Source organism: Chelonia mydas, chromosome 1, assembly GCF_015237465.2.
Source record: "Chelonia mydas isolate rCheMyd1 chromosome 1, rCheMyd1.pri.v2, whole genome shotgun sequence".
NCBI classification, from domain to species: Eukaryota; Metazoa; Chordata; order Testudines; family Cheloniidae; genus Chelonia; species Chelonia mydas.
This window is the reverse complement of record NC_057849.1, coordinates 137,567,082-137,589,084: the sequence shown is the minus strand read 5'-3', so window position 1 is coordinate 137,589,084 and position 22,003 is coordinate 137,567,082. Positions and strand designations below refer to the sequence as shown.

At 39.1% G+C, this 22,003-nt stretch overlaps 1 protein-coding gene across 11 annotated transcripts in view; it reads left to right on the top strand.

Moving 5' to 3' along the window:
* Positions 1-22,003, top strand: part of SH3KBP1 (SH3 domain containing kinase binding protein 1) — a 352,898-nt gene that overhangs the window by 170,505 nt on the left and 160,390 nt on the right. For all 11 annotated transcript variants that reach the window (XM_043537957.1, XM_037901491.2, XM_043537958.1 and 8 more), the window contains one exon: positions 20,282-20,388. In XM_043537957.1, the coding sequence (XP_043393892.1) occupies positions 20,282-20,388 (107 nt within the window). The remainder of the gene's footprint in view (positions 1-20,281; positions 20,389-22,003) is intronic.

Sequence of the window (22,003 nt, the reverse complement as noted above, 5' to 3'; positions counted from 1 at the left end):
GTCTTGCTCCCTTTGAAAATATATGGCAACCTCCCCTTCCCGCCCCCCCTCCCCCCACCATTGAAATCAAAGGGAGTCTTTCCATTGACATCTATGGGCTTTAGATCAAGATCCATATAGGGTGGATTGATTTAAATTACTGATTTTAATAATGATTTAAAGCAGCAAGTAGGAAACCTTGATCATTGATTTTAATCTTGTTTTGCATTTGTACTTTTTCCCCCCCAGGAACTAAGTTGATTCTCGTTGGTTGGTAACCATTAAAACATGTTGATTTGCAACTAAATGTAGCCTCTATACTGCATTTGGTGCCTCCCTCCCTCCTTCTCTCTCTCTCTCTCTCTCTCTTTTATTTTTCTAACCAGGAGGATACACTATGTCGATACACATTTATGTAAATGATTATTCACATTCTTAATTTTTACATTTCTTATTATGTTAGAAAATATTGAAGGATGCATTTCATATTTACTCAGTGATAAATTTTTTACGTAGAGAGACCAGGTGGGTGAAGTGATTTCTTTTATTGGACCAACTTCTGTTGGTGAGAGAGACAAGCTTTTTACTTGTCATATGTGTCAAGGTCTGTTGGACAAAGATTAAAATTTAATTAAAATGAACAAAAAACAGCAATGTTTTTAATGTTTCTTAAATTAGCCAAATAAAACTCACTTATGTGCTGGATACTTAAGAAAAAAAGTTTATCAAAACATATGTTGCCTTTAAAACTGCCAATTATTTAACAAAGAACTGATTATATGTAAGTTAGTAAATTGAACTGGTTGTTTCTGGTCATTATACTCTTAAGGATTTTAGAACTAGTAGATCTCATCCTTGCATACCTGGTTTTTATTCAGGTGTTGAAAGGAAAAAAAAAGCTTTTCTGCTTTTTCAGCTCCCAATTGGTTTCTTAACTTTGAATTAAACTAGTTTTTGACTGAACTAGTTGAATAAACTGAAATAAAGAAAAGAAAATATTCTGTCTGCACGTGCAGAAGAGGCTGCTGATGTCAAAAGTTGGTTTAGCATTTCAACAAACCCTGATTCCGGGTGCTTAGCCAGTGACTTCTGGCAGCTCGGTGGTTTGACATTCTTTAAAGCTTGGTTGCAAAGATGAACTGCTTAATATTATTTTTTAAATTAATTTAATTTATTCTAATAGACTATAGTAAGTTTAGGCTTTCACACTAAGTTGTCATAATTTCAAATTTAATTTTAAATAGGTTTATTTTAATTCAATTGAAATATTTCAATTTTTTAAAAATCACCTATTTCTGTCCATGTTGGCTCTGTGAAAAGCTAAGTAAAACTGACTTTTGTCTTCAATATATCATAATTTTAATGAAAAATTGGTTTAATAAGGTAGTGAATATTGTTTAGTTAAATCCAGTACAGTTCAATTTAATTTTATGAAGTGTCATTCATGTTACTTGTTCACAGCGTACAGCAATTAAAATAATGGAATTCTTGACCATGCTGGGCACTAGTCCATTTTGTAGGATATTATGAGAATAGGCAACATCTCTGGTGGCTCTGTGTGCCAAGTTATAAACAACATTGCGCACATTATTTTAATTAGCAATGTTTAAATGTTCATATTTCAGCTTCCTGACCTAGACCCTAGCTATAAACTCTGAATTTTATTAGACATTACTGATAAATATCCTGATAAGTAGATTTCCATTTGTGTAAAGTTTTACTATGACATGTCCATTTACTTATAAATCCAGAGGGAAGAATTGTGTTGAGAATATTACAATTACATGGTTAAGCACTCTGCTCTACAAATGCCAATTGAGGTTGCAACCTCAACCTTGGTTGTGTTCCCTTGTGCATATGCATTATGATATAGACTTTAATTATGTGATCTTCTACTATTTTTAAAAATACAATATATCATCTGTTTTTCTACCACCTTAGCTGCAAGTGTAGCATCTTGTTATACTTTTTTATATTTTTGGATAGTTACACTATGGTAATTTCATATTCACCATGGTCCAGTATATTTTATCGGCTTACATATTTTATATACTAATATTTATTTGTATTCCTGTAGCACCTAAGGGCTAGATCTAAGGGGGACTTAGGTGTTGTAGTGCCTAACTTTTAGTTACCCTGTTGCATAATGGAATTCAAAACCCCAAGTTAGGCACATAGGCTCCCCATACAAATCGTAGGGTGAGTTCGGTGTCTAAAAAAGGGATTCACAGAAGCCAGCATGCTGAGGGAGGAGACATTTAATCTAGTCAATAGGAAATGTTGAGGAGAGGTGTGTAGCCTAAGATGCTTTCTTCAAAGGGCATTTTTAAATTAGAAGGTCTGGATGAGTTACATCCAAGAGTTTGAAAAGAACTGGCTGAGGAGCTCTCAAGACCATTAATATTGATTTTCAGTAAGTCTTGGAACACCAGGGAAGTTCCAGAAGAATGGAGGAAAGCTAATGTTAGTGTATTGTATTGTAATGTAGTTAATGTATTTTAAAAGAGTAGACAGAATGACGTGAGTAATTATAGGCCTGACAGTTTGACATCAGTCCCAGGCAAGTTGATGGAGCAGCTAATGCAAGACTCAATTAATAAAAAATTAAAGGGGAGGATGATATAATTAATGCCAATCAACATGAGTTTGTGGAAAATAGATCCTGCCAAACTAACTTAATATCTTTCTTGGATAAGAGTACAAGTTTGGTTGAGAAATGTAATAGGGTTGATGTAATATACCCAGTCTTCTGTAAGGAATTTGACTTGGTACTGAATGACATTTTGTTTAAAAAAAAAAAAAAACTAGAAAGATATAAAACTGACATGGCACACATTAAATGGATTAAAAGCTGGCTTTCTGATAGATCTCAAAATGTAAGTGTAAATGGGGAATCATCATTGAATGGGTGTATTTCTAGTGGCATCCCACAAGGATCAGTTCTTGGCCCTCCACTATTTAACATTTTTATCGGTGACCTGGAAGAAAACACAAAATAATGTATGATAAAATTCGCAGATGACACAAAAAGTGAAGAGGACAGGTCACTGATACAGAGTGATCACCTTTGAAGTAGTTCCACTTTTTATAAAATATTAAATATTAATGGGGCGTGAGAGAGAGGGCATGACTCTATAGCATGGTGGTTAGGATACTCACCAGGGAGGGGGAAACCTGGATTCCAGTCTCTGCTCCGATGAATATTTAATTATTCATAAAAAGTGGAACAGCTTCAACAGAAGAGAGTGGTTAGGGTGCTCTGGTGGGAGACCTGGGTTCAACTCCCTGCTTTATATCAGGCAGAGGGGGAGTTTAAAGCTGGGTCTCCCACACCCTGAGTGAGTGCTTTGACCACTGGGCTGCTGAGTAAAAGGCAGGCATTATTCTCGCTCTGAGATACCTACTGAATCTGGCCCCTCTAGGCAGTAGAATACCTAATTTGAGAATCCTGTTGTGAGTTAGGAACTGAGCAGCTGAGCAGTGTTAGGACTTAGGTAGTTGTATGCATGCCCTGCAAGAGAAATTTAGGTGGTATGGGGATTTAGGCACCTCCAGGGATAGGTGGGAGCTAAGCAGTGGTTTTGTGAATGCCAGGGACATCCAAGTGTTAGACTTAGGTGCCTAAAGGGGCCCTAGCTCTGCTAGGCCTAGTTATGGACCAGGACCCCATTATGCTAGTCAGTGTATGAGCAGAACAAAAGTCCCAATCGAAGTCTGAAAGATGAGGCAACAGATGGATATGGACAGACCGATGCAGGAGTACAATATTGGTCAGCTTGATGGACAGTGGTCTGTTGCCTAACCATAGTCAAGTGTCTTGCAGGCATCAAGGAGAGTTCTGAGGAGTGATTTGAAGGTGGTTAATGAGGTAGCTTTGTGGATGTTTACAAGTCATGCCTCCCAAGCATGCGGGACAGCCTGGGATGTGGTTGTTTGACAATTTCACAAGGCAGCGATGAATAGATTCATAGATATTTAGGTCAGAAGGGACCATTATGATCATCTAGTCTGACCTCCTGCACAACGCAGGCCACAGAATTTCACCCACCACTCCTACAAAAAAAACCTCACACCTATATCTGTGCTATTGAAGTCCTCAAATCGTAGTTTAAAGACTTCAAGGAGCAGAGAATCCTCCAGCAAGTGACCCGTGCCCCATGCTACAGAGGAAGGCGAAAAACCTCCAGGGCCTCTTCCAATCTGCCCTGGAGGAAAATTCCTTCCTGACCCCAAATATGGCGATCAGCTAAACCCTGAGCATATGGGCAAGATTCATCAGCCAGATACTACAGAACATTCTTTCCTGGGTAACTCGGATCTCACCCCATCTAATAGCCCATCACAGGCCATTGGGCCTATTTGCCATGAATATTTAATTACCAAAATCATGTTATCCCATCATACCATCTCCTCCATAAACTTATTGAGTTTAATCTTAAATCCAGATAGATCTTTTGCCCCCACTGCTTCCCTTGGAAGGCTATTCCAAAACTTCACTCCTCTGATGGTTAAAAACCTTCATCTAATTTCTAGTCTAAATTTCCTAGTGGCCAGTTTATATCCATTTGTTCTTGTGTCCACATTGGTACTGAGCTTAAATAATTCCTCTCCCTCTCCGGTATTTATCCCTCTGATATATTTATAGAGAGCAATCATATCTCCCCTCAACCGTCTTTTAGTTAGGCTAAACAAGCCAAGCTCCCTGAGTCTTCTTTCATAAGACAAGTTTTCCATTCCTCGGATCATCCTAGTAGCCCTTCTCTGTACCTGTTCCAGTTTGAATTCATCCTTCTTAAACATGGGAGACCAGAACTGCACACAGTATTCCAGGTGAGGTCTCACCAGTGCCTTGTATAACGGTACTAAAACCTCCTTATCCCTACTGGAAATACCTCTCCTGATGCATCCCAAGACCGCATTAGCTTTTTTCACGGCCATATCACATTGGCGGCTCATAGTCATCCTATGATCAACCAATACTGCAAGGTCCTTCTCCTCCTCCGTTACTTCTAATTGATGCGTCCCTAGCTTATAACTAAAATTCTTGTTATTAATCCCTAAATGCATGACCTTACACTTCTCACTATTAAATTTCATCCTATTACTATTACTCCAGTTTACAAGGTCATCCAGATCCTCCTGTAGGGTATCCCAGTCCTTCTCTAAATTGGCAATACTTCCCAGCTTTGTATCATCAGCAAATTTTATTAGCACACTCCCACTTTTTGTGCCAAGATCAGTAATAAAAAGATTGGTCCCAAAACCGATCCTTGAGGAACTCCACTGGTAACCTTCCTCCAGCCTGACAGTTCACCTTTCAGTAGGACCCGTTGTAGTCTCCCCTTTAACCAATTCCTTATCCACCTTTCAATTTTCCTATTGATCCCCATCTTATCCAATTTAACTAATAATTCCCCATGTGACACGGTATCAAATGCCTTACTAAAATCTAGGTAAATTAGATCCACTGCGTTTCCTTTGTCTAAAAAATCTGTTACTTTCTCAAAGAAGGAGATCAGGTTGGTTTGGCACGATCTACCTTTTTTAAAACCATGTTGTATGTTGTCCCATTTACCATTGACTTCAATGTCCTTAACTACCTTCTCCTTCAAAATTTTTTCCAAGACCTTGCATACTACAGATGTCAAACTAACAGGCCTATAATTACCCGGATCACTTTTTTTCCCTTTCTTAAAAACAGGAACTATGTTAGCAATTCTCCAATCATACGGTACAACCCCTGAGTTTACAGATTCATTAAAAATTCTTGCTAATGGGCTTGCAATTTCGGGTGCCAGTTCCTTTAATATTCTTGGATGAAGATTATCTGGGCCCCCGATTTAGTCCCATTAAGCTGTTTGAGTTTCGCTTCTACCTCAAATATGGTAATGTCTACCTCCATATCCTCATTCCCATTTGTCATGCTACCAATTATCCCTAAGATCCTCTTTAGTCTTATTAAAGACTGAGGCAAAGTATTTGTTTAGATATTGGGCCATGCCTAGATTATCCTTGACCTCCACTCCATCCTCAGTGTTTAGCAGTCCCACTTCTTCTTTCTTTGTTTTCTTATTTATATGACTATAGAACGTTTTACTACTGGTTTTAATTCCCTTTGCAAGGTCCAACTCTACTTGACTTTTAGCCTTTCTCACTTTATCCCTACATGTTCTGACCTCAATAAGGTAGCTTTCCTTGCTGATCCCTCCCTTCTTCCACTCCCTATATGCTTTCTGGTTTTTCTTAATCACCTCTCTGAGATGCTTGCTCATCCAGCTTGGTCTACAACTCCTGCCTATGAATTTTTTCCCCTTTCTTGGGATGCAGGCTTCCGATAGCTTCTGCAGCTTTGATTTAAAATAATCCCAGGCATCCTCTACCTTTAGATCCATAAATTCTTCAGTCCAATCCACTTCCCTAACTAATTTCCTTAATTTTTGAAAGTCAGCCCTTTTGAAATCAAAAACCCTAGCTGCAGATTTATTTTTATTAATCCTTCCGTTCAGTTTGAACTGAATTAGCTCATGATCACTTGAGCCAAGATTATCCCCTACAACCATCTCTTCTTTCTATAATAGTTGTCTTAATCATTTTGAAAGCATCTTTTCAACAAGCAAAACATGCTTTCTTGGGTGTATTTCAGGATCTGAGACAGTTAACTACGAATCTAAGTGAGAGTTGAACATTGGGGAGCTATATATGTCACCAAATATTCTCTCTGATTATGTTTTATACTTAATGTGTAGTATCTTGTGTCCTGTAAGTGTGGTTTACTGGGTACTTTATGTATTAACATAGGCGTGCACAGTACATTTCATTAGGGTATGCACCCAGGGAATTTTTTTATTTTTTTTAAAGGCGAACATTTATTGAATACTCAAATATAAAGGGCATTATTTTTATTCATCAAACAAACTAAAGAAACTAAAACTTAACTAAACTTAATGTTTTTTAAATTAACAACTAAACTTTACTTAAAAAACACAAACTTAAAAAATGAGACACAAAATACCAAATTTTTGCTGTAGTAATAACCAGGCATATACAAAGATACAGTCAATTTTCATGATCTTTATCTTTAACCAGATAACGAGCTAACCCAAATCGACCAAAACAGATTAAGGTTTCTTCATCTTCCTGTCCTAGAGAATGAGACATGGCTCACCAGGTGTTATGGACTTAAATTCCTCAATCACATCATTGTAATTAACTGATGAAGCCAATTCTTGTTCAATGTACAAAATCATGAGTGAGTCGAGCGCTGTTGGGACATTGTACTACTTAGTTTGTTTTTCAGATGTGCTAGTTTCGAAAAGGTTCTTTCACATGAACAGCTTGTAACAGGTAAGACTGCAAAGCATTGAATAAATTTGTAAAAGGCCTGGAACATGAAAGACTGATCCAATTCCTTTAGCCAATCAAACCACTCTCTGGTGGTGTTAGTAGTGCTACCTTTAGGAACAGATCCGTAATGACCCCGAAGCAGTCCTACTTCAGCTTCCAACTCATCCAAGGACACTTTAAATTTGTTGGCAATGATTCTCATATCGTCCTTGCCAATGTCTAAGCTCAGCAGTTTTCCATTTGCAGTCACAATTTTACAAGTCTCCTGTTCAAATCACTGGTCAATGCTGGTAATCATTGAGTATAATTTTTTTCATCAAGTTAATTTGTTTTGAGTTAATTGCTTGAGTTAACTGCGATTAATTGACAGCCCTAATAATTTCCTGACTGAGTGCTTTACCATGCAGGGTTAACATTCTACTACTCTAGGGTTTTCCTCTGGCATTTCTTACACGCAAAATAAAAAATATATAAAATAAAAGCAGGAAAAAGTTATACCAAAAAAAATGGAGCTTCATTCTTCAAGACTTTGAGTATCTGCTACCTTGCAAAAAATTGCAATAGCATTTGTGAATGACATAATATAAAATTATTTATCTACCCATATCCCCTTTATACCCTCTTCAGTGTACCTTAATAGGTCCACAGAGAGAAGCCCTCCTCTAGCATGTCATAGGATCTCTGTAATAGAGAGCCTCTTTCCCGTGAACTTTTAAGTCTTGATGCTAAGGTGCATCAAAGCATTGCATACCTTACAAAATGAACCGTTTCGTAGTCTTTTCCCACTTGTCTGCAGAAGCTGGATAAAGGCATGAAGCCCTCAACGTCAGCCCTTACAAAGCACAGGGGAGCCCTACCTGAACCCCTGCTCACTTCTTAATGTCTGCATTGAGGTCCTGGGTGCCATTGCTACAAATGCAGTACACTTTTACAAAGTTTTCATTTCATAGTTATGTTAGCCCCTAACATCTGCACAGTAAATCCTTCCTGTGGCTGCACACTGTATTTTTAAATATTGACTGCATATAATAGATATGTGATTTTTTTAAAGGTTTATAACCTTGTCCAGTGAAAACCAGTTTCTTTTAAAACAGTGAAAGATGCTACTTTGCTATTACAACTATAGCCAGAGAAAATTTAGCATTTCAAAGCATGGGCAGTTTGATTCATGTGCTGTTCAAAAATTCTAGTACTTTTAAAATGGGAAAGGTGCCTTGTTCACCTCCTCCTACCCACCTGCACCCAGAACTGGCTGAACTGTTTATGCCAAAACTTAAAAACAAAAGTGGGAAATTTTCATCCAAATGGTGAAATTTTCATCAAGTTGAAGGACCAAAAATGGTATTAGAATGAAAACTTTATGCAACTTTAATTGCTGCAATGGTTGCAGCTACTTCTGTAATCATAATTTTAGTAAGAAAATGGTTTAAAATTTAACTGCACATTGACTAGTCAAGTACAATACATTTTAATTTCACAGTGTGTCTTTAATGCATTTCACAACACACAGCAGTTAGCAATAATTTCAGTACAAGTTTGATAGTAGGTGGGAATATTAGGGGGGACAGGGCAGACAGAGCCTCAGGACTGATATTTTGTCTTAACTGTCTATAAGCCATTCCAGGGGGTATTCATGATTCCTGAACATGCTGTGTTGAGAAACGTGTACTAATTAGACAGAAACAAAAAACTCAGGAGGGTGACTGGCATGGGAATTTTATGAAAATATCTTTATCTTTGCTAACAACTCCTGTATGTGTGCTGCTTGTTGACTCTGAACTCTCTGTGAATCAGCTCTGTTTTCATAGTGATCTAGTAGAACCTGTTGGGTTCTGCTTGAACTACCCAAGTTGGTTCATCACACTGTACAAAACAAAAACAACACTTCTGCTGTATATAGTTCTTAGCGCTGCTGGTATGCTGTCCCCAAGGACTCTAAACGTGTACATAAGCAGTTAGCTGTTCGTGGGGCCTGGCTGATTACGTGTCCCCTTGTTGAAATCAAAAGAGTGAACTGCTGCTTCTGTTAACAACTGCATTAGAAGAAAGAGAAGAACTGGGTTATAGTCTCTCTCTCATCTTCCATTCCTCGCTGTTCTCCATTTCGACATTTCTTTACAGAGGGATCCAGGGAGCGAGAGAGAATTGAGAGAACCCGGAGACTAATTTGAGGAACTTTGAACAGTTGGGAATATTGAATGCTGTGGGTTGATCTTTCTTGTTTGGTATCATGCTGCTTTCATGCCTTAATGTACTTTGTAACTGCTGTGAATATGTCTGAGAATGGAACTGTAAGTTCATGATCCCCATATGTTTCAGAGTAGCAGCTGTGTTAGTCTGTATCCGCAAAAAGAAAAGGAGTACTTGTGGCACCTTAGAGACTAACACATTCATTTGAGCATAAGCTTTCTTGAGCTACAGCTCACTTCATCAGATGCATGCAGTGGAAAATACAGTGGGGGATTTTATATACACAGAGAACATGAAACAATGGGTGTTACCATACACACTGTAACGAGAGTGATCAGACAAGGTGAGCTATTACCAGCAGGAGAGAAAAAAAATCTTTTGTAGTGATAATCAAGGTGGGCCATTTCCAGCCGTTGACAAGAACGTCTGAGGAACGTGCGTGTGTGTGTGTGTGTGTGTGTGTGTGTGTGTGTGTGTGAAATAAACATGGGGAAATAGTTTTACTTTGTGTAATGACACATCCACTTCCAGTCTTTATTCAAGCCTAAGTTAATGGTGTCCAGTTTGCAAATTAATTCCAATTCAGCAGTCTCTCGTTGGAGTCTGTTTTTGAAGTTTTTTTGTTGAAGAATTGCTACTTTTAGGTCTGTAATCGAGTGACCGAAGAGATCAAAGTGTTCTCTGACTGGTTTTTGAATGTTATAATTCTTGACATCTGATTTGTGTCCATTTATTCTTTTACGCAGAGACTGTCCAGTTTGGCCAATGTACATGGCAGAGGGTCATTGCTGGCACATGATGGCATATATCACATTGGTAGATGTGCAGGTGAACGAGCCTCTGATAGTGTGGAGTGGAAATCTATCAACTTCATGAAAAAACTCGTACAGATACAGACAGACATCATCTTCCTTTCCAAATGCAAACAGATGGACATCATACCAAAAGGACTGAAGGTAAAAAATCCATTACAGTCTACATACCACACAGACTATGCTGACAGCTTGTGCCACACACTCTCAAATAAACTGTGGAACCACCTGATCAACATCTTCTACAGCAAACAGGGAAAGATTAAGAATGAGCTCTCAAAACTGGATACTTTCATAAAAAACAACCTTCCACACAACCTTCCTCGTGGCTGGACTTTACAAAAACTAGACAAGCCATTTACAACACATACTTTGCTTCTCTACAAAAGAAAAAGGACACTAAACTATCTAAACTACTACATGCCACAAGGGGCCACCACAGTGGTTCCCTTAACCCACCCAGCAATGTTGTTAATCTGCCCAGCTATACTCTTAGCCCAGCAGAAGAATCTGTCCTATCTCGGGGCCTCTCCTTCTACCCCTCCACCCCCACGAACATGATACAGTTCTGTGGTGACCTAGAATCCTATTTTCGACCTTTCCGACTCAAGGAATATTTCCAACACACCTCTGAACAACATACTAACCCACAGAGATCTTCCTACCAAGACTACAAAAAGAAGGAATCTGGGTGGACTCCTCCTGAAGGTCAAAACAACAGACTGGACTTCTACATAGAGTGCTTCCGCCGACGTGCACGCGCTGAAATTGTGGAAAAGCAGCATCGCTTGCCGCATAACCTCAGCCGTGCAGAACACAATGCCATCCACAGCCTCAGAAACAACTCTGACATCATAATCAAAAAGGCTGACAAAGGAGGTGCTGTTGTCATCATGAACAGGTTGGATTATGAACAAGAGGCTGCTAGGCAGCTCTCCCAACACCACATTCTGCAAGCCATTACTCTCTGATCCCACTGAGGGTTACCAAAAGAAACTACACCATCTGCTCAAGAAACTCCCTGAAAAAGCACAAGAACAAATCCGCACAGACACACCCGTAGAACCCCAACCAGGGGTATTCTATCTGCTACCCAAGATCCATAAACCTGGAAATCCTGGACGCCCCATCATTTCAGGATTTGGCACCCTGAGAGCAGGACTGTCTGGCTATGTAGACTCCTTCCTCAGGCCCTACGCCACCAGCAGTCCCAGCTATCTTCGAGACACCACTGACTTCCTGAGGAAACTACAATCCATCGGTGATCTTCCTGAAAACACCATCCTGGCCACTATGGATGTAGAAGCCCTCTACACCAACATTCCACACAAAGATGGACTAGAAGCCGTCAGGAACAGTATCCCCGATAATGTCACAGCAAACCTGGTGGCTGAACTTTTTGTTCTCACCCATAACTATTTCGCATTTGGGGACACTGTATACCTTCAAGTCAGTGGCACTGCTATGGGTACCCACATGGCCTCACAGTATGTCAACTTTTTTATGGCTGACTTAGAACAACGCTTCCTCAGCTCTCGTCCCCTAATGCCCCAATTCTACTTGCACTACATTGATGACATCATCATCTGGACCCATGGAAAAGAAGCCCTTGAGGAATTCCACCATGATTTCAACAATTTCCATCCCACCATCAACCTCGGCCTGGACCAGTCCACTCAAGAGATCCATTTCCTGGACAATACGGTGCTAATAAGTGATGGTCACATAAACACCACCCTACACCGGAAACCTACTGACTGCTATACTTACCTACATGCCTCCAGCTTTCATCCTGAACACACCACATGATCCATTATCTACAGCCAAGCTCTACGATACAACCGCATTTACTCCAACCCCTCAGACAGAGACAAACACCTACAAGGTCTCTATCAAGCATTCTTACAACTACAGTGCCCACCTGCTGAAGTGAAGAAACAGATTGACAGAGCCAGAAGAGTACCGAGAAGTTACCTACTAAAGGACAGGCCCAACAAAGAAAATAACAGAATGCCACTAGCCATCACCTTCAGCCCCCAACTAAAACCTCTCCATCAAGGAGCATTATCAAGGATCTACAACCTATCCTGAAGGATGACCCATCACTCTCACAGATCTTGGGAGACAGGCCAGTCCTTGCGGACAGACAGCCCCCCAACCTGAAGCAAATACTCACTCACCAGCCACCACACACAACACAACAAAAACACTAACCCAGAACCCTATCCTTGCAACAAAGCCCGTTGCCAACTGTGTCCACATATCTATTCAGGGGACACAATTATAGGGCCTAATCGCATCAGCCACACTATCAGAGGCTCGTTCACCTGCACATCTACTAATGTGATATATGCCATCATGTGCCAGCAATGCCCCTCTGCCATGTACATTGGCCAAACTGGACAGTCTCTACGTAAAAGAATAAATGGACACAAATCAGACGTCAAGAATTATAACATTCAAAAACCAGTCGGAGAACACGTCAGTCTCTTCGGTCACTCAATTACAGACCTAAAAGTGGCAATTCTTCAACAAAAAAACTTCAAAAACAGACTCCAACGAGAGACTGCTGAATTGGAATTAATTAGCAAACTGGACACCATTAACTTAGGCTTGAATAAAGACTGGAAGTGGATGTGTCATTACACAAAGTAAAACTATTTCCCCATGTTTATTTTCCCCCCTACTGTTCCTGACACGTTCTTATCAACTGCTGGAAATGGCCCACCTTGATTATCACTACAAAAGGTTTTTTTTTTTCCTCTCCTGCTGGTAATAGCTCACCTTATCTGATCACTCTCGTTACAGTGTGTATGGTAACACCCATTATTTCATGTTCTCTGTGTATATAAATCTCCCTACTGTATTTTCCACTGCATGCATCCAATGAAGTGAGCTGTAGCTCACAAAAGCTTATGCTCAAATAAATGTGTTAGTCTCTAAGGTGCCACAAGTACTCCTTTTCTTGTCATGATCCCCATAGTTGTTATACTTCGTACTTCTGTAAAATTTTTGGGATCTCGGAGTTTTACAAATATTAAGTTAGGCTCACAATAAATGAGGGAGAGAGGAAAATACAATTTCTCCTATTTACAAATGGGGAAATAGAGGCCCAAAGATCTTATGGATCCTCAAAGCCACACAGTGACTAGGTGGTCGAGCAGAGAAGAGAAGGCTCTTTGTTCTGTGCTTTACTCACTTGCTGTTTGTTCCTAAATTTTAAAATGTAGGAGATTTTTCACTATTAAGATTCCCCTCTGCCCACCGTTTTCTTGGATTCTCCATGTGCCTAATGCTCTGCTGTCAATGGAGCTGAAATCAATGGAGTTGCACTCATTTTATTTTTAACTTTTTCTAGTTTTGCTGTGACATGAAGTGGATTTCAAAGCATTTGCCCCTTGTCTCTTTTCCTCTATCTTTCTCACAAGAGCAGGATTAAGAAAATAGCAGTAGAGAAGACAGTATATTGGATGGATGGGGGTTATAGCTCCTTGTTTATTCTACACTGTCCCTATTGCATTGTAGAGTGGACCCATTTCACACACATTGAAGCTGTGTTGGATGGATAATTACTGAAGCCACTAGGAATGTTTCTAAACATATACTGTATATCTTTCCTCCTTCACCCCATGACTTTTGTATATCTTTTTTACCTGCTGGACTGCAGCATTGAAGGAGCTTCCTTTCACTCGTCCTTCTCTTGTACTAAGACTTGCATCACATTATTAGAGGATCTCCCATAGAATCATAGGATATCAGGGTTGGAAAGGACCTCAGGAGGTCATCTAGTCCAACCTCCTGCTCAAAGCAGGACCAATCCCCAACTAAATCATCCCAGCCAGAGCTTTGTCAAGCCTGACCTTAAAAACCTCGAAGGAAGGAAATTCCACCACCTCCCTGGGTAACCCATTCCAGTGCTTCATCACCCTCCTAGTGAAAAAGTTTTTCCTAATATCCAACCTAAACCTCCCCCACTGCAACTTGAGACCATTACTCCTTGTTCTGTCATGTTGTTTTCTTGCTCATTGAGCAAGTCCTGATCAGCCTTAGGAGACGTATTAAGGACCCTAAGTATACTTTTTAAAAATGTATTTATGTATATTACCTTAGCACCTAGGAGCCCCCAGTCATTGACGAGGATCCCATTCTGCTAGGTGCTGTACAAACGCACAACAAAACAACAGTCCCAGTTCCAAAGAGATTACAATAAAGTGATTACATCTTTGTGGTAGTAAGAAGTTTTGAAACAAAACATCATTTCATACAGAAAAATTCAAATGTTTCGTTTTATTTGATGTGAAATGTTTTATTAGTTTTTTTTTCAGATTTTATTAGTTTTCTTTCCCCACCTGAAACAATTTGATGAAATTGACACAAATTTACATTTCCCCCCAAAATAAGTTGTGTGTGAAAAATTTTGACCAGCTCTGTTCTTGGGAGTAAAATAAGACCAGTTGAGCCTGTCTAAAACTGGACAGCTTGCATGAGGTATACATGTGCACAGTGAGTGAGAGTGAGCTGCTGACCAAGTAATGCTGACCAGAGGAGATAGTGTAAGAGGAGAGACTGGTTGTGTAGTTGTAGAAAAGGCCTTCCTCTCAACCCCGGTAGCTAAACTTCCAAATTTAGAAAACATCTGAGGGATTCCTGGAGTTTGTAAGTGTACCTTGATTTGAGGCTTAATGTCTTCATGTTCCTTTTACATGGATATCAATCTTTTTGTTTAAAACAAGTCAATTCACCTTGAAGATCCAGGGAAGACACACTTTTATAGCAATCACACAAAAATATCATCATAAGTAAATACGCAAAAAAAAGAGAGATTCACTATCAGTAGTATCCAGTGCTGCACCGATTTCTTATTCTCTTAGGCCACGTGTACACTACTGGCTAAATCAGCACCGCTGCAATTGATTCAGTGGTGTCAATTTAGCAGGTTTGGTGAAGACACGCTACGTTGATGGGAGAGTGCTCTCCTGCTGACATCTGTACTCCACCTCCCTGAGCGCTCTCCCGTCGACATAGCGCGGTGTAGGCACCGCTGTAAGTCGATCTAACTTATGTCGACTTCAGTTATGTAACTTGCGTAACTAAACTAGCGTAACTTAGATCGACTTAAATTCATAGATATTAAGGTCAGAAGGGACCATTAAGATCATCTAGTCCTGCACAACGCAGGCCACAGAATCTCACCAACCCACTCCTGCGAAAAACCTCTCACCTGTCTGAGCTATTGAAGTCCTCAAATCATGGTTTAAAGACTTCAAGGAGCAGAGAATCCTCCAGCAAGTGACCCGTGCCCCATGCTACAGAGGAAGGCGAAAAACTGCCCTGGAGGAAAATTCCTTCCTGACCCCAAATATGGCGATCAGCTAAACCATGAGCATATGGGCAAGATTCACCAGCCAGATACTACAGAACATTCTTTCCTGGGTAACTCAGATCCCACCCCATCTAGCATCCCATCACAGGCCATTAGGCCTATTTACCATGAATATTTAAAGATCAATTAATTACCAAAATCATGTTATCCCATCACACCATCTCCTCCATAAACTTATTGAGTTTAATCTTAAATCCAGATAGATCTTTTGCCCCCACTGCTTCCCTTGGAAGGCTATTCCAAAACTTCACTCCTCTGATGGTTAGAAACCCTCGTCTAATTTCAAGTCTAAACTTCCTGGTGGCCAGTTTATATCCATTTGTTCTTGTGTCCACACTGGTACTGAGCTTAAATAATTCCTCTCCCTCTCCGGTATTTATCCCTCTGATATATTTATAGAGAGCAATCATATCTCCCCTCAACCTTCTTTTGGTTAGGCTAAACAAGCCAAGCTCCTTGAGTCTCCTTTCATAAGACAAGTTTTCCATTCCTCGGATCATCCTAGTAGCCCTTCTCTGTACCTGTTCCAGTTTGAATTCATCCTTCTTAAACATGGTAGACCAGAACTGCACACAGTATTCCAGGTGAGGTCTCACCAGTGCCTTGTAAAACGGTACTAAAACCTCCTTATCTCTACTGGAAATACCTCTCCTGATGCATCCCAAGACCTCATTAGCTTTTTTCACGGCCATATCACATTGGCGGCTCATAGTCATCCTATGATCAACCAATACTGCAAGGTCCTTCTCCTCCTCCGTTACTTCTAATTGATGCGTCCCTAGCTTATAACTAAAATTCTTGTTATTAATCCCTAAATGCATAACCTTATACTTCTCACTATTAAATTTCATCCTATTACTATTACTCCAGTTTACAAGGTCATCCAGATCCTCCTGTAGGATATCCCAGTCCTTCTCTAAATTGGCAATACCTCCCAGCTTTGAATCATCTGCAAACTTTATTAGCACACAACCACTTTTTGTTCCGAAGTCAGTAATAAAAAGATTAAATAAGATTGGTCCCAAAACTGATCTTTGAGGAACTCCACTGGTAACCTCCCTCCAGCTTGACAGTTCACCTTTCAGTATGACCCATTGTAGTCTCCCCTTTAACCAATTCCTTATCCACCTTTCAATTTTCATATTGATCCCCATCTTTTCCAATTTAACTAATAATTCCCCATGTGGCACTGTATCAAACACCTTACTGAAATCTAGGTAAATTAGATCCACTGCGTTTCCTTTGTCTAAAAAATCTGTTACTTTCTCAAAGAAGGAGATCAGGTTGGTTTGGCACGATCTACCTTTTTTAAAACCATGTTGTATTTTGTCCCATTTACCATTGACTTCAATGTCCTTAACTACTTTCTCCTTCAAAATTTTTTCCAAGACCTTGCATACTACAGATGTCAAACTAAAAGGCCTGTAGTTACCCGGATCACTTTTTTTCCCTTTCTTAAAAATAGGAACTATGTTAGCAATTCTCCAATCATACGGTACAACCCCTGAGTTTACAGATTCATTAAAAATTCTTGCTAATGGGCTTGCCATTTCGGGTGCCAATTCCTGTAATATTCTTGGATGAAGATTATCTGGGGCCCCCCGATTTAGTCCCATTAAGCTGTTTGAGTTTCGCTTCTACCTCAGATATGGTAATGTCTACCTCCATATCCTCATTCCCATTTGTCATGCTACCATTATCCCTAAGATCCTCATTAGCCTTATTAAAGACTGAGGCAAAGTATTTGTTTAGATATTGGGCCATTCCTAGATTATCCTTGACCTCCACTCCATCCTCAGTGTTTAGCGGTCCCACTTCTTCTTTCTTTGTTTTCTTCTTATTTATATGGCTATAGAACCTTTTACTATTGGTTTTAATTCCCTTTGCAAGGTCCAACTCTACTTGACTTTCAGCCTTTCTCACTTTACCCCTACATGTTCTGACCTCAATAAGGTAGCTTTCTTTGCTGATCCCTCCCATCTTCCACTCCCTGTATGCTTTCTGCTTTTTCTTAATCACCTCTGTGAGATGCTCGCTCATCCAGCTTGGTCTACAACTCCTGCCTATGAATTTTTTCCCCTTTCTTGGGATGCAGGCTTCCGATAGCTTCTGCAGCTTTGACTTGAAGTAATCCCAGGCCTCCTCTGCCTTTAGATCCGTAAGTTCTTCAGTCCAATCCACCTCCCTAACTAATTTCCTTAATTTTTGAAAGTCAGCCCTTTTGAAATCAAAAACCCTAGTAGCAGATTTATTTTTGTTAATCCTTCCGTTCAGTTTGAACTGAATTAGCTCATGATCACTTGAACCAAGATTATCCCCTACAACCATTTCTTCTATGAGGTCCTCACTACTCACCAAAACCAAATCTAAAATGGCATCCCCTTTAGTTGGTTCAGCAGCTACTTGATGAAGGAATCCATCAGCTATCACATCTAGGAAAATCTGAGCCCTCTCTCTTATTATTACTAGCTCTCGTCCTCCAGTCTATATCTGGGAAGTTAAAGTCTCCCATGATTACGCAGTTTCCCTTAGTATTTACTTTATTAAAAACATTAAAAAGGACTCTATCCATATCCACATCCAAATTAGATCCTGGTGGTCTATAGCACACCCCAAACACTATCCCAGGGGAGGCTCTAATAGTTTTCTTCCCCAATGTAATTTTTGCCCAGAAGAACTCTGTCTTATCCATTCCATTGCTTCTTATTTCTTTACATTCTACTTCATCATTGATATACAATGCTACTCCACCACCTTTACCTTTATTTCTGTCTTTCCTAAACAGCACATACCCTTCAATACCTGTAGTCCAGTCATGACTACTATTCCACCATGTTTCTGTTACCCCTATAATATCTGGTTTCACTTCCTGCACCAGTAGCTCTAGTTCCTCCATTTTGTTACCTAGGCTCCTCGCATTGGTGTAGACCAGCCCTTAGAAATGTCAAAATCATTTATCCTTGAGTCACCCAATGTTGATTATAAAATACCATGGCAACTGACGTACTTCAGTCTGTCAAATCAGTCAACAGTTACCACTTTGTAAGTGCTGATATTCATACAATGAGTATGTTTATCTTTAGAAAAAAGTCTGTTTTTTATTTGCAGCCTCTAATTTTTGCACAGTCCTGAAGGCATTCTATACAGAATGTATTTATTAGGATACCGCCCAGAAATCACTCTAATGAAATCATCATCGTCACACAATACTTTTTATTTGTATAAGTGAAGAAAAATAAACTTAACATTTTTGTGTAAGTGAAGAAAAATAAACTTAACATTTTATGAGATAGATAGGTCAACTGCATTAAAATATATTTTTATTTTTTTAAAATTCAAATAGTCATCTGCTGTTTATACTATACCTCAAAGACAAGGGAAACTTTCTCCTAAAGCCCAAGATGGGAAAATTTAAAAGCTAAGTCATCTAGTGAAGGTAAAATTGCCTTTCAAATTTGTCTGCGTGGGACTTCCCCCTGCCTTTTCTTCTTTTTAAAGACCAGCTTTCCAAACTGAAAAAAAGAGAATCATCAATGATATGACTTTTCTCATTCATTTGTCCTAAGGAGCATTTCTAGTACGGTCAATGAGTATTTTTGTAGAGTAAACATCATACTGACTGCATGACTTTTTTTGTAATGGAAGTCTAGGGGCATTTGGACAGTAATTATGAAGACACACCTGATTTGTGTGTGCGAATTTGAGGAGATTTAATATTTCAGTTTGTAAGTAAACAAATTACTCATGAAGTGAAGAAATATATTGACAGTTTTTTTATATGGTATTTGGTATGGTTCCTGCATTGCAAGGCATCTGAACAAGAAATTTCCTTATTTATGACAGAGGGAGCTGTATTTTAATTGGTTTCTATCACTCTACCTCCATCATGCCCACATGCAAAATGCTGTTACTATTCTTCGTTTTGCTAGGTGGTTCTTTAACCAGAAGAGGGTGGGTAGGATGTTTCAGCAGGTAAATTACAGAAAGTTTTCTCTTTCCCTCTCAGTTCCACAAAAAAGTCCAAATATCGATAGATACTGAGCTGTTTGTTTAGCAAGCAATATTCCAAAACTGAATCGTCCCATTTACCTGGCTGCATTTAAATCAACACCCTAAATTTAGAATAGTGCACAAGTATGCCATTTAAAAATATATATCTACGGAAGATGAGCCTACTGGTGCACTGATATTTAAAAAAGAGAGAGAGAGAGCAAGCAGTAGTAGTAGTAGTAGAAGAAGAAGAAAGACCATTTATTCTTACCTGAATATCTCATTGTATCAATTTACATCAAAAGACAAAAATAGTTTGAAGGAATAATATGCTCTGTGGTCCTCTGAAAAAATCTAAATATTCATCTTTTTTTTGTAAACCGATCCTAGGCACATTTATTAGGGATTGCAAACATTCAAAAAGTTTTGAATAGTGCTCATTTAGAACAGTGCAATTCATCTTCAGTGCTGTCCCATGGAGTGTGTTCAGGGCCACAGTGTAGCTGGGTTGTTTGTTCAGGAAGCCTTATTTTATTTAAATTTTCATCTAAATATTTTGCTCTATTCTTTCATCTCCATCTAGGGGAGAGAAATAGGAGGAGAAGATGTCAGGTGGCTTTCAGTTACATGCCTCAGAATGACGATGAGCTGGAGTTAAAAGTTGGTGACATCATTGAAGTGATGGGAGAAGTAAGTAACTCTTACGTACTGTGTAGGCACACAGTCTTCATTTGCTTTGTACATGCTAACCTTTCAGAGGGTAATATGTTTTAAAACAATTCAAAAGAGTTTTTTATTGTTTTTTTGTTTGTGTTGTGTCAGTTTAGATTTTTTGCCCCTTATGATTATGTTGTAATTTGATCTGCTTGAAAGCTTTACCTGCAGGAATATGCGCATACTCCACACCAAGTGGCATTTAAACACAGATCAGTTTCTTGGATTGGGCACCATTTACAAAAGTTTACGCTTAGAACCAAAAGCTTAGAACCTGCAAGTAGTTCTGCATACGGAGATTGCTTGTCAGATCGATTCTATACACCTTCTGAGGACTTGATCTTGTGCCATTGAAGCTGTTGGAAGTTATGCTTTTGATTTAAATATCGGGACTGGGAACTAAAATACTAACCTGGAATCTTTAGAATGAATCAGGATATGCTCAGTCATTTAATTTTATTTATTGAGCATTAAAACAATCTATTAAGGATTCAGTTTGATGAAAAGTCCAATAAAAGGCAGGTTTTCTGCTGCCGAGATTTATTTTCAGGGATTTTTTTCAATGACTGAGCAGCTAACAAATCAGCATTTGTTATTCTGCTGAGGATATGGCCAGTTTTATTTCTCTTTTATCTGTCACTTAAATAACAAACAATCCATTTAAAAAAAAAAAGTTGTTTGCAATCTGGTCAGGTCTCTCAGTTGCCTGTGAAAAGACTAAACTTGACATATCCAAATGTGAGGGGCTTAGTAATCACTGTTTCTTCTTTAACCTGAGTGCACATACTGCACATTTTCCTTCCCAGAACCAGACATCTCATGTCATCTAACTAACCTTATTTTGGCTGTGAGCAGAATTGTAATGTAGGATGTCAAGATTATAAGATATTGGCTAGGACATTTGGATGACACTATTCAGCCAACATTCTAATGAGTTCCAAGACTGAATTTAAGCTCATCTTGCTGTGCAATTTGAAACATATTAGACCTTACATGAACATAGAAAACCTCCCTTGAATTGTCTCACTTCAAACTTGATAAATCTGTCTTTGAAGAACAAGGTGATGGAATAAAAAGTCCTCCTAACATAATCTAAATAGGCCCATCCATGAGGAAGAACTATCACCCTCCAATGAATCATATAAGTAACGAATTTAATTGAGAGCCCTCTAAAGTTCAGCCAACAAATGTATCTCTTATTTCTTTTCACACACATTTTAATAACTTCCTTTTTCTGTAATCCGTACAATTTTTCAAATCCAGATGAAATTGAAAATGTTTACGTTACATGTGGAAGTTGTAGACATATGAAAATGAAACATTCCACTCCCTCACCCTCCACCACATACCCACCCCTGCTAATAGTTAAGGGAATGTTTTTCATAAGTAGGTGTTTACATAATATTTAAAATATATTCAATTAGTAATACACACATCTGGCATGGAATTCATAATTCTGTCTTGATTGGCACTGCTGAAGGGAGCCTGAGTGTCTTGCAGATTCTCTGCTCTAAGAAAATGAACAGTATTAGCTAAGGCAAGGTTCTATTGGGCAGACCTGGGGGAAGCACTGCTGGGATTACTTTTACTG